Source organism: Panthera tigris, chromosome C2 (assembly GCF_018350195.1).
Source record: "Panthera tigris isolate Pti1 chromosome C2, P.tigris_Pti1_mat1.1, whole genome shotgun sequence".
Lineage (NCBI taxonomy): Eukaryota > Metazoa > Chordata > Mammalia > Carnivora > Felidae > Panthera > Panthera tigris.
The window spans coordinates 45253847-45266548 of record NC_056668.1 but is presented as its reverse complement, the minus strand read 5'-3'; the positions used below and the strand labels follow the sequence as shown (position 1 = coordinate 45266548).

Below are 12702 nucleotides of genomic sequence, written 5' to 3'. Positions count from 1 at the left end.
TATCTACACTGTTCTGTAACTTGAAAAGTTGCTTCAAGTTATACATCAATAAAAAGAAGAGAAAAGCCTTGAAAAAAAAGAAAAATGTATGACATCTTCCAATTAGAAAATAGAGTTTGAAAATACTGCTTTTCGGGCACCTGGTTGGCTCAGTCAGTTAAGTATCCGACTTCGGTTCAGGTAATGATCTCACAGTTTGTGGTTCTATCCTGACAGCTCAGAGCCTGGGGCCTGCTTTGGCTTCAGTGTCTCCCTCTCTCTCTGCCCCTCCCCCACTCTGTCTCCCTCAATCATAAAATAAACATTAAAATTTTTTTGAAAAAAAAAAAGAAAATACTTCGTTTTTGAAATGAACAATTTATTTTGAGACATGATAGATTTTTATTTTTATGAAGGCTTTTGGTCAAATTAAAAGATAAATAGATATTGCTACCTTATATGTCAGGCTCTAAGAGATTAATTCATTTTGCTTAGAAAATAATGAAAATATCATCAATAAGGTGATATAGAGCATTTTACACTGTAAATATGGTAAGGGCATAATATGTTTCATTCATAATATTAAACTTGCATCCCTTCTGGAGTAATTGAATACACTGATGTTTCAAAAAAACTCATAGAAAATGAGATAAAAGGGAACTAAATAATGGATTTGTCTCTTTTAAAATAATGTGTAAGGTTAGAGAAAAGAGGAGAGGATAAAAACAACTTGAATAATTTTACTGACTTACTTTTCATTGAAGGTGACTGCCAAGTCAATGGTGAAGGTTTTGTTTAAAAAAGAACAACATATAGTATAGTTTTACAAATTATTAGGTTTAAGATAGCTGAAGAAAGACTTTGAGCCTGAAATCATTGAAACAATAATCAAAAAGGTTGGTGGAATTAACTGGTTTTGGGGCATTCAGAAATGCTTAAACTATTAATGAATTGAGTTGAGATCATATAATCTACAGTGATAGTTTGGTTCTAAAGTTTTAGCCTATTGTTCTTGCTCGCACAATTCCCAAGCATCAGTCAGAAAAAAGTTTAGAGGGTACTTATGTATCTCTAGAGAAACCTATCTTGTTCATCTTTAAGTATGATCAGATCAATCCATAACATTTGTTGTGAGGGCAAAAAAAAAAGTAATTTCATAACCATTGTTTCTTCACTATCACTGACTTAATTGATTCACCATTGTCCTGTATAGAACTGCATTTAGGAAATAATTATTAAACATCAAAAATGCCTTGGGAAAAGGAAGATTTGTTGTAAAGGCAGTCATGACATGGAACTCAAGCATGATATTAAAGTCCAGTACAATGAAAGAAAAAAAGTTAAATATAAGAAGGTGTTTTTGTTTTTGTTTTTAAACCAGGCACTCAGATAAAGCAATTATTTCTCAATTAAATAATGATGTTAAATTGTGAAAATGAGAGGTGTGAGTAGAAAATCAGGAAAGCCAAAAAGGATTATTCTTATAACATTAAAAATAATAAAGGTGAACAACTTATATATTGGAAAAGGACATGCAAACTTACAGTTGTTGTATAAGCAGCCTCTGGATCATCTTCCAGTACCCGGGAGAGACCAAAATCGGAAACTTTGCATACTAAGTTGCTGTTGACCAATATATTCCTAGCTGCTAGATCACGATGAACATAGCCCATATCAGAAAGATACTTCATTCCTGATGCAATGCCTCGGAGCATACCGACCAACTGGATGACTGTGAAATGGCCATCATGTTTCTGAAAGATAATTACAATTGTTTACATTGATTTATTTTAATGTAGCACGTGTGCGTGCATGCATGTGTGTGTACATATGTGTGTAGCATTAAGTAAAACCCTTGAATTTATTTTACTGGATCCAATAATATAAGCATCAAATTTGCTGATCAAGAAATGTAAGAATTTGTTTGACATTTAAAAGAAAGGAAAAAGTCTAGCTGGAAGTGACAAAGGAGAACAAAGGATAAAAGAGAACCAACCAAATTAACTTCTAGAAAGAAAGATTTCAAAAACTTTGAGAGACTGAAGTCAAATTAGGTAGCAGCAATGACTCCCAGAGAATAGAATTTGCTTCCCATAGTTGTGAGTTCGGGTGGGCAGAAGGATTGCAAAACCCCTTGGTTTGCATAAAAGCTGTGTGATAAACTCAAAATATGAGTAAGAAACGATTACTAGGGAAAAGAAAACTTGTTTGCCTAAACAAGAAACAAGTTTAGGGAAGCTATGGGAAAGAGAGAAAAAAAATACATGCAAACAAAAAATAACGAGATTTTCCAATTCTTTCATTATATAGAGCAAATAGAAAGGAAGTTGTTGGCAACTGACTGAAATCAGGACTATTTTAGTGCCCAGGTGGGAAGATTAAATAAAATCATATGAATAACAAGCCAGGCACAGCACCGGTATGTAGCAGACAATCCCTTGATTGTGCTATTTCTTCTCATTTGATTTAAAAATAACATATGCTTTTTAAAAAAAATTTACATCCAAATTAGTTAGCATATAGTGCAACAATGATTTCAGGAATGTAAGGGGCACTGAGGGATCTACTTCTGAAACATGCTTTTTTAAAAAGGAAAAGAATCTAATTGTCATCCATGTAAGATGTGTGCCTCAGTAAGGCCAGACACAAACAATACTCTAGAAATTAGAGAAAAATAAAATAAAAATATTTTAAGTTTGGAAAATAACGCATATTGCTCTACAAAGTTATTTGGAGATAGTTGTCTTAAAAGGAGTTATAGAGAAACATGAAAAATTCCCAAGTAGGTTTTATATATTAGGTGACATTTATTTATGAATGTTATTAAAATGAATATCTAGTAAGAGACAGATGCATAAATAAGAGTTATCTTAAAATTTGCCAAGTTAAACAAGTTTTAATGGATATCTGATTTAGAACTATAATGTGGATTTAAATACAGGGATGATCTGACCATATCACAGTGACACAGTATCCTATACAATGAGGATTCATTCGTCACTTAAATGAATAAGCTTATACTACAAATGAAATAAACTTTGTCTTTATATCAACTCATCTTCCTGATAGCTCTCTGATAATATCTCCCAACTCAAGTGCAGAGTAAGGAAAAGAACTCTCAAAAGAAACAGTCTATGTAGGAAGAGTATCCATTTAAGCAGGTCCTTCTTTATAATTAATGTATAAAAGATAACCTAGCAAGGAAAATCTTTGGTGTTATTAGCTCTTTATGTTTCCAATCCATCTTCCTAGACAGTGCACTATTAGATGAAATCTGCCTCTTCTATAATGTACACTACCTACCTCTCCTCTATTAGGACGCTCAAAGCCACTGAATAGAATTCAAAGCATAAATTCTTTCAGCCTAGAAAGGATTACACTACATTTAAAGAGGTGGCTCTTTTACCTATTAGAAATGAAGTTGCCTGGTACAGTTCTCATCAATGTAGAATTTCTGCATGGTAGGAAATGTGAATGGACCATCTGAAAACTAAGGAATGCCTCAGTTTTCTTATCTCTACAATGAGAATAGAATAATCTAACTCAGAGGTGCAGTGAGAATCACATATAAAACATATAGCACAGCCCCTGACTTAATTTAATAGTTATTATTTCATAAAACCTTACAGTACTACAATTACATGTATTTCTTATAATTTTAATATAAATTAATATTTAATATAAATATTTAATTTAATATCAGAAATTCTCCTCTTACTTTCCTGAAAAATCAATGGGCAACATACACCCTTACATCATAAAAAGAAATAATTTATTTAATACCAGGTTGAAATTTAATTTCCTATCTTTTCTGAGAGTGACACAAAGCACCAAGTTATTTCTTTTAAAAAAAAAAGGCTACTTTTTTAGAGCACTTTTAGGTTCACAGCAAAATTAAGAGGAAGAGACAGAGATTTCCTATATATCTTCTGCCCTTTGCACATGCATATGCATAACTTCCCCCCAAATCATTCCCCACCAGAATGGTACATTTGATACAATTGATGAACCTATATTGATACATCATGATCATCCAAAATGCATGGTTTGCCTTAGGGTCCTTTCTTTGTGTTCTACATTCTATGGGTTTGGACAAACTTATAAAGACATAAACACATTATAGTTTCATACAGAGTATTTCCACTATCTTAAAAATCCTCTGTGCTTCATCTATTCACCAACACCACCACTCCTCCCTCCCCCATCTCCAAACCTTGGCTACCACTGATCTTTTACTTTCTTCATAGTTTTGCTTTTTCTAGAATGTCATATAGTGGAATCACACAGTAGGCAGTCTTTGCAGATAGGTTTCTTTCACTTCATAATATGCATTTAAGATTCTTCCATGTTTTTCATGGCTTGATGGCTCTATTCTTTTTAGTGCTGAATAAAATTCCTTTGTCTGGATGCGTAACAGTTTCATTTATCCATTCACTTACGAAGGACATCTTCATTGCTTCCAAGTTTTGGCGATTATAAATAAAGCTGCTATAAACATCTGTGTTCATAGCATGTTTATAGTTGCAGGCTTTTATGTGGATGTAAGCTTTAAACTCCTTTGGTTAAGTGCCAGGGAGGGTGACAGCTGGATCATACAGTAAGAATATGTTTAGTTTTGTTAGGAGACCCCAAAGCTATCTTCCAAAATGGCTGTACCGTTTTGCATTCCTACCAGCAATGAATGCATTGCTTCACATCCTTACCAACATTTAGTGTCAGTGTTACCAGTTTGGGCCATTCTAATAGGTGCATAGTGGTACCTCATTATTTCAGTTTGCATTTTCCTGATGACATACAGTGTGAAGCATCCTTTCATAAGCTTATATGCCATCTGTATACCTTTGGTGCCGTTACTGTTAAGGCATTTGGTCCATTTTTAAAATGGCTTGTTTTCTTGTTGTTGAATTTTAAGAGTTTTTGTATATTTTAGTCAAGTCCTTTATCAGATGTGTCTTTTGCAAATGTTTTCTCCCAGTCTGTGGCTTGTCTTCTCATTCTCTTAACATCATCTGTTGCAGAGCATAAGTTTTAAATTTTAATGAAGTCCAGCTCATCAATTATTTTTTTCTTGGATTGTGTCATTGTAGTTGTATCTAAAAAGTGTTTGCCATATCCAATATCATCTAAGTTTTTCTATGTTCTCTTCTAGCATTATTATAATTTTGTGTTTTACATTTAGGTCTGTGATACATTTTGCCTTAATTTTTGTGAAGGGTGTAAGATTCTGTGTTTAGTTCTTTTGTTGTTGATTTTGCTTTTTGTTTGTTTTTAGTTTTTGCATGTGGATATCCATTTGTTCCAGCACCACTTATTGAAAAGACAAGTTTTGCTCCATGGTATTGCTTTTTCTCTTTTGTCAAAGACTAGTTGACTATGTTTATTATAGACTTTCTATTCTGTTCCATTGGCCTGTTTGTCTATTCTTTCATCCATATCACAATGTCTGGATTATTGTTTATAAGTCTTGAAGTCAGGTAGTACCAGTCCTTTGAGTTTGTTCTTTTTTGATATTGTGTTATCCATTCTAGGCCTTCTACCTCTACATATAAACTTCAGGATCACTTTGTTGATGTCCACAAAATAACTTACTGGGATTTTTATTGGGTTGCATTAAAAATATATATCAAGTTGGAAAGAAGTGACATTTAAATAATGCTGAGTTTCCTTAATCATTAACATGGAATATCTCTCCATATGTTTAGTTCTTCTTTGATTTTGTTAATCAGAGTTAAGGTTTTCCTCATACAGATATTGCACATATTTTGTTAGATTTATACCTAAGTTTTTCATTTTGAGGGTGCTAATGTAAATGGTATATGTTTTTAATTTCAAATTCCACTTGTTCATTGCTGATATGTAGGAAAGCAATTGACTTTTATATATTGTCTATTAACTTCATATTCTTCAACCTTGCAGATTGCAAGGTTTTTTCAGATTTTCTACATAGACAATATGTTATTTGTAATAAGGATGGTTTTATTTTTTCCTTCCTAAGCTGTGTACTTTCCTCACTTTTTCTTGTCTTCTTACATTAGCTACTACTTCCAGTATGATAGTCAAAAGGAGTAGTGAGAGTGACATACTTGCCTTGTTCCTGATCCTGGTGGGACAACTCTAAGTTTCTCACCATTAAGTATGATAACTATAGGTTTTTTTTTGTAGACAGTTTTTATTAAATTTAAAAACTTTCCTTCTATTTCCAGTTTACTGAAAGTTTTTTTTTTTTAATCATAAACTGGTGTTCGATTTTATCAAGTACCTTTTTCTATTTATGTGATCATGTGATTTTTCTTTTTTAGTCATTTGATGTGATAGATGACATTAGTTGATTTTTGAAAGTTGAACTATTCTTGCACATCAGGGTAAATCCCATTTGGTTGTGGCTGTAATTCTTTTATACAGTGCTGGATTTGATTTGCTAATATTTTTGTTCCAAGTTATTTTTTTTTAATTTTTTTTAATGTTTATTTATTTTTGAGACAGAGAGAGACAGAGCATGAACGGGGGAGGGGCAGAGAGAGAGGGAGACACAGAATCAGAAGCAGGCTCCAGGCTCTGAGCCATCAGCCCAGAGCCCAACGCGGGGCTCGAACTCACGGACCACGAGATCGTGACCTGAGTTGAAGTCGGAGGCTTAACCGACTGAGCCAACCAGGCGCCCCTGTTCCAAGTTATTTTTTAACAGCTTTATTGAAATACGATTCACATACCATATATTTTATATTTTTAAACTATGCAGATTTATCATTTTTAGTGTATTCACAGAGTTAGGGTAACTATCACCATAATCAGCTTTAAAACTTTATAATAATTCCCCAAAGACATTTTATACTCATTGGCAGCCATCCCCCATCTCCTCCAATTTCCCCCACCAGCCCTAGACAACTACTAACCAACTTTCTATCTCTATAGTTTTGCCTATTCTGGGTATTTCCTTTAAATGTAACCATAAAGCATGTGGTCTTTTGTGACTTGTATTCTTTCACTTAATATAATTTTTCAAGGTTCACTCAATATTTTATTATTTTTACTGATGTATAATATTCTATTCATTTTTTAGTACCTCTATCGGTTGATTGGTTGATAAACAGTAGAGTTATTTCCACTTTTTGGCTATCATACAAGATTATATATATATATATATATGGTTACATATATATATATATGTGTATGTATGTATATACATATGTGTATACATATGTATATATATATACATATATATCCCTCCTTTTTTTTAAGATGAAGGCACTTAAGTTCTATTCTTTTTAGCAAACATCAATTATACTATGCAGTGTTATCAATGATAGTCACTATGTTTGTTATATGTTAGATCCTCAGGACTTACTCTAACAGAATGTGTGCATCCTTTTACAAACCACCCTATTTCCCCTACTTCCCCCACCCTTGGCAACCACTTTTCCACTCTCTGTTTCTATAAGTTTTATTTATTACTGTTATTATTATTATTATTATTATTATTATTATTATTTTCCACATATAAGTGATGCCAGAAATATTTGTCTTTCTCTGTCTGACTTATTTCACTTAGCACAGTATCTTTCAGGTTTACCCATGTTGTGGTAAATGGCAGGATTTCCTTTTATTTAAAGGCTGATTAATATTCCATTATATCTTTTCCAGGTTTTCTTAATTCATTCATCCATCAACAGACACTTAGGTCTTAGATTATTTCCATATCTTGGCTGTTGTGAATAATGTTGCAATGAACATGGGAGTGCAGATATCTCTTAGAGATAATGGTTTAATTTCCTTTGGATATATTCCCAAAAGTGGAATGTTGGATCATATGATAGTTCTATTTCTAATTTCTTGAGGACCCTCTATACTGTTTTCCAGATTTTCTGCACCCATTTACATTCCAACCAACAATGTACAATGGTTCCCCATCTTCATATCCTTGTCAGCATTTTTATTTTTATCTTCTTGATAATAGCCATCCTTAGAGATGTGAAGTAATATCTCATTGTGGTTTTGATTTGCATTTCCCTGATGATTAGTGATGTTAACCATCTTTTCATCTACCTGTTGGCTATTTGTATATCTTCTTTGGAAAAATGTCTATTTGGGTCCTTTGCCCATTTTAAAAATCGGGTTATTTGTTTGTTTGTTTACTGTTGAGTTGTATGAGTTCCTTGTATACTTGGGTATTAACCCCTTGTTGAATATACGATTGACAAATGCTTTCTCCCATTCCAGAGGTTACCTTTTCATTTTGTTGATAGTTTCTTTTGATGTGCAGAAACTTTTTAGTTTGGTGTAGTCCCATTTGTCTATTTTACTTTTGTTGTCTTTGCTTTTGGGGTCAATCCAAAAAATCACTGCCAAGACCAAAGTCAAGGGACTTATCCTCTATGTTTTCTTCTAGGAGTTTTATGGTTTCAGGTCTTATGTTCAAGTTTTTAGTCCATTTTGAGTTAATCTTTGTGTATGGCATAATATAGGGGTTCAGTTTCATTCTTTTGAACGTGGCTGTCCAGTTTTCCTAGCACCATTTGTTGAAGAGACTTGTAATTTCCCATTGTTTTTTCTTAGCTCTTTTTCATAAATTAATTGACCATATTTGCATTGGTTTATTTCTGGGCTCTCAATTCTGTTCCATTGATCTATGTGTCTGTTTTTATGCCAGCATCATACTGTTTTTATTACTAGACCTTTGTAATATAGCTTGAAATTAGGAAATGTGATGCCTCCAGCTTTGTTCTTTTTCTCAAGATTGCTTTGCCTTTTGGGGCTCTTTTATGGTTCCATACAAATTTTAGGATTATTTGTTGTAATTTTGTGAAAAATGCCGTTGGAATTTTGATCGGATTGTATGAGTCTGTAGATTGTTTTGGGTAGTATGGACATTTTAAAGATATTACTTCTTCCACTCCATGAGTATTCTGTACAGAATAATTTTCCATTTTTTGGTGTTATCTTCAATTTCTTTTTTCAGTATTTTATAGTTATCAGTGTACAGATCTTTCACTTCTGTGGGTAAACTTATTCCTAATTGTTTTATTCCTTTTCGATAAAATTGTAAATGGGATGTTTTTCTTCATTTCTCTGACAGTGTTTTGTTAGTGTATAGAAATGCAACTAATTTTTGTATATTGATTTTGTATCCTGCAACTTTACTGTATTTATCACTAACAGGTTTTTGGTGGTGTCTTTAGGGTTTTCTGTATATAATATCATGTTACCTGCAAATGGAGACAGTTTGACTTTTTCTTTAATGATTTAGATGCCTTTTATTTCTTTTTCTTGACTAATTGCTTCAGCTAGGACTTCCAATGCTATGTTGAATAAGAGTGGCAAGAATGGACATCTTTGTCATGTTCCTAATCTTAGAGGAAAAGGTTTCACTTTTTACCATTATGTATGATGTTCACTATGGGTTTCTCATATATGGCCTTCATGACATTGATACTGAATTTTGTCAAATACTTTTTCTGCATATATTGAGATGATCATAGGATTTTTATCCTTCATTTTGTTGATGTGGTATATCACATTGATTGATTTGTGAATGTTGAACGATCCTCGCATCCCTATAATAACTCCCACTTGATCACATTGTATGATCCTTTTAATGCACTGTTGAATTTAGCTGGCTAATATTTTGTTGAAGATTTTTGCATTTATGTTCATCAGGGATATTGGCATGTAGTTTTCTTTTCTTAAAAAAATTTTAATGTTTATTTATTTTTGAGAGAAAGAGAGACAGAGAGAGAGAGAGAGAGAGAGAGAGAGAGAGAGATACAGAGAGCATGCGGGGAAGGGGCAGAGAGAGAGACACACACACACACACACACAGAATCCGAAGCAGGCTCCAGGCTCCAAGCGATCAGCACAGAGCCTGACACGGGGCCTGAACTTACGAACTGTGAGCTCATGACCTGAGCTGACATCAGATGCTCAACCGAGTGACCCACGCGCCCTGTAGCTTTCATTTTTAATTAACATTTAAAAGTAATACTTTTTGCTTATGACCACCAGGAGGCTGAGTTTCCACTCATCTGAGTAGGTATTTTGAGTGTAGTGCTGCTGATGAAATTTAGAGGCTTTTTTTTAAGGAAGAAAAGATGAATTTTATCCCAGATATTTCACAAGTCTGAGTAATGCGGTGACTTTTCAACTTCTAGACTATGTGTTTCTATTGTATTGTGGAGTCAAATTAGAATTCTAGAAAGCACAAAGGGAAAAGGCAGGCCAAGGAAACAATGCTTCCATTTGGCAAGAATTGTGCTTCTTCCTTGTGAGAAGATAAAATGCTGTGAGAGGGACATCTGTGTTTTGAAATAGCATTTTCACTTTGTCAGCAAAAATTCACAAAATTGATTAAATATAGCAAAAGTTACTTTCCACAATATATTTGCTTGAAATATTTATACAATTAATATTGTTAATGAAAGAAAATGTGTAGAAAATGTTTGTTAAACTGTTTTTATGATTCCTCTTATTTAGACCAAATATAGGCTATCGAATTGTCACAAAGAATTTAATTTTTTGCCAGCAGAGGAAGCTTTTGTTTGCCAAAAGAAGAACCATTTTCACATAATCATCCATATCCAAGTTCAGGGAAGTCCAAAATTTGTCAAAACCCAAAAGGGCCTAAAGCAATAGACATCTTTTACTTGAAAGATTTTGAGGTTAAGTCTTATTTAGCACAATATAATTAAGCCAACATTTATTAAGCATTCCAGTTAGCTCTTGATGCATAACAAACTATCCCCAAAACTTAGTAACTTAAAATAATGACAGTCATCTGTTTGGGTCACAAATGTGTAGCGTGGGGGCACCTGGGTGGCTCAGTCAGTTAAGGGTCTGACTCTTGATGGTGGCTCAGGTCATGATCTCATGGTTCATAGGTTCAAGCTCCACATTGTGCTCTGAGCACTGACACTGCAGAGCTTGCTTCCGAGTCTCTCTTTCTCTCCCTCTCTCTTTCCCTCCTCTGCTTGATCTCTCTCAAAATAAATAAATAAATAAATAAATAAATGAATAAATAAATAAATAAATAAATAATTTTTAAAAATCCACTAATGTGCAGCTTGGCTAGGGGTTGGCTCTGACGGTTCATGTCTGTTCAGGAGTCATTAAGTAGGGCAGCTCATCTGGGCCTGGAAACAGTTTCCAAGATGACTCATTCATAAGTCTATCAAGTTTGGGCTGGCCATTGACCAGGAGTTCAAATGAGACTGTAGCTGGGAGCCCTTGGCTCTTCTTTACATGGACCTCTCCGTGGGATAGACTGTGCTTCCTCACAGCATGGTGAATGGGTTCTAAGAATAAATGTTCTAAGACATAGGAAATGGGAGCTGCCAATTTCTTAATCCTGATACTGGCCCAGAGACTGGTCAAACTATATTTTGTACTTTTCAGTATATAAATCTTGCACTTTTTTTACTAAATGTAATTATTTTATTCTTTTTGATGCTGATGCACATTTATATGCCATAGATCCATAGTTTTCACCAAATTCTCAAATAGATCTCTGACTTAAAAAAGCCAAAGACCCATTAATCTAGTCAATGCCCCCTCTTTTCCAGTTTATTTTTTTTATTTTTAATGTTTTATTTTGAGACAGAGAGAGACACAGCATGAATGGGGGAGGGGCAGAGAGAGAGGGAGACACAGAATCGGAAGCAGGCTCCAGGCTCCGAGCCATCAGCCCAGAGCCTGATGTGGGGCTCGAACTCACAAACCGTGAGATCGTGACCCGAGCTGAAGTCGGACGCTCAACCGACTGAGCCACCCAGGCGCCCCTTTTCCAGTTTAACAGAGGGGAGACTGAGTCCTAGGAAAGTTATACAATTCATCCAAGATAAGTAAATGAGAGAGTTGGGCTTCAAATGCAGGTAGATGACTTCTGAATGGTTAACAAATATTTGTCAAATTATAACCTAAGATTCAGCTTCATAGGGGAAGAAGCATCCATTATCTGCATATTTTATTCTAATTATTAACTTGAGCTTACCAATGGAGTCTCACAAAATTGGCTATTGCTCCAAACTGAGCTCTAAAGCCAACCAAAACCAAAGCAAAACAAAATTAAAGCAAATAAAATAACAAATAATGAAACATATTTTTCTGATTATGGAAATAATATGAACCCATTGTGAAACATTTGGAATACAACAGAGAGGGAGGCAAACCATAAGAGACTCTTAAATATGGAGAACAAACTGTGGGCTTATGGGAGAGGCAGGGGAGAGGAGAAAATGAGTGATGGGCATTGAGAAGAGCACTTGTTGGGATGAGCACTGGGTGTTGTATGTAAGTGATGAATCATGGGAATCTACTCCCAAAGCCAAGAGCACACTGTATACACTGTAAGTTTAACTTTACAATAAATTATATTTAAAAAAACCATATAACATAAAAAAATTTTGGAATACATTAGGAAACTATAAAAAGAGATAAAATTCATTCATATTCAAGAGCCACCATTTGGTAGTCTAATTTTTTATGTTATTAAAATTAATCTCATATTGTTAATAGTATATTATGAAAATAGCAATGATATTACCCTATAAAATATTGTCTACAAAGATGATATAGTTTATGTTGTATAAATGTACCATATTCCTATAAGTTTTGCTTATTTTCAGTTTTTTATTATTAATTAAAACTTCAGTGAATAACATATACCCATCTTTGCATGAGGATAAATTCTAGAAGACTTTATACATTAAAGACATAAACATTATGAAAACCCTT

The 12702-nt window shown here is 33.8% G+C and overlaps 1 protein-coding gene across 2 annotated transcripts in view; it reads right to left on the bottom strand.

The window, feature by feature from the left end:
- EPHA6 (EPH receptor A6) overlaps positions 1-12702 on the bottom strand; it is an 867849-nt gene that overhangs the window by 99878 nt on the left and 755269 nt on the right. For both annotated transcript variants that reach the window (XM_042998967.1, XM_042998968.1), the window contains one exon: positions 1524-1733. In XM_042998967.1, the coding sequence (XP_042854901.1) occupies positions 1524-1733 (210 nt within the window). The remainder of the gene's footprint in view (positions 1-1523; positions 1734-12702) is intronic.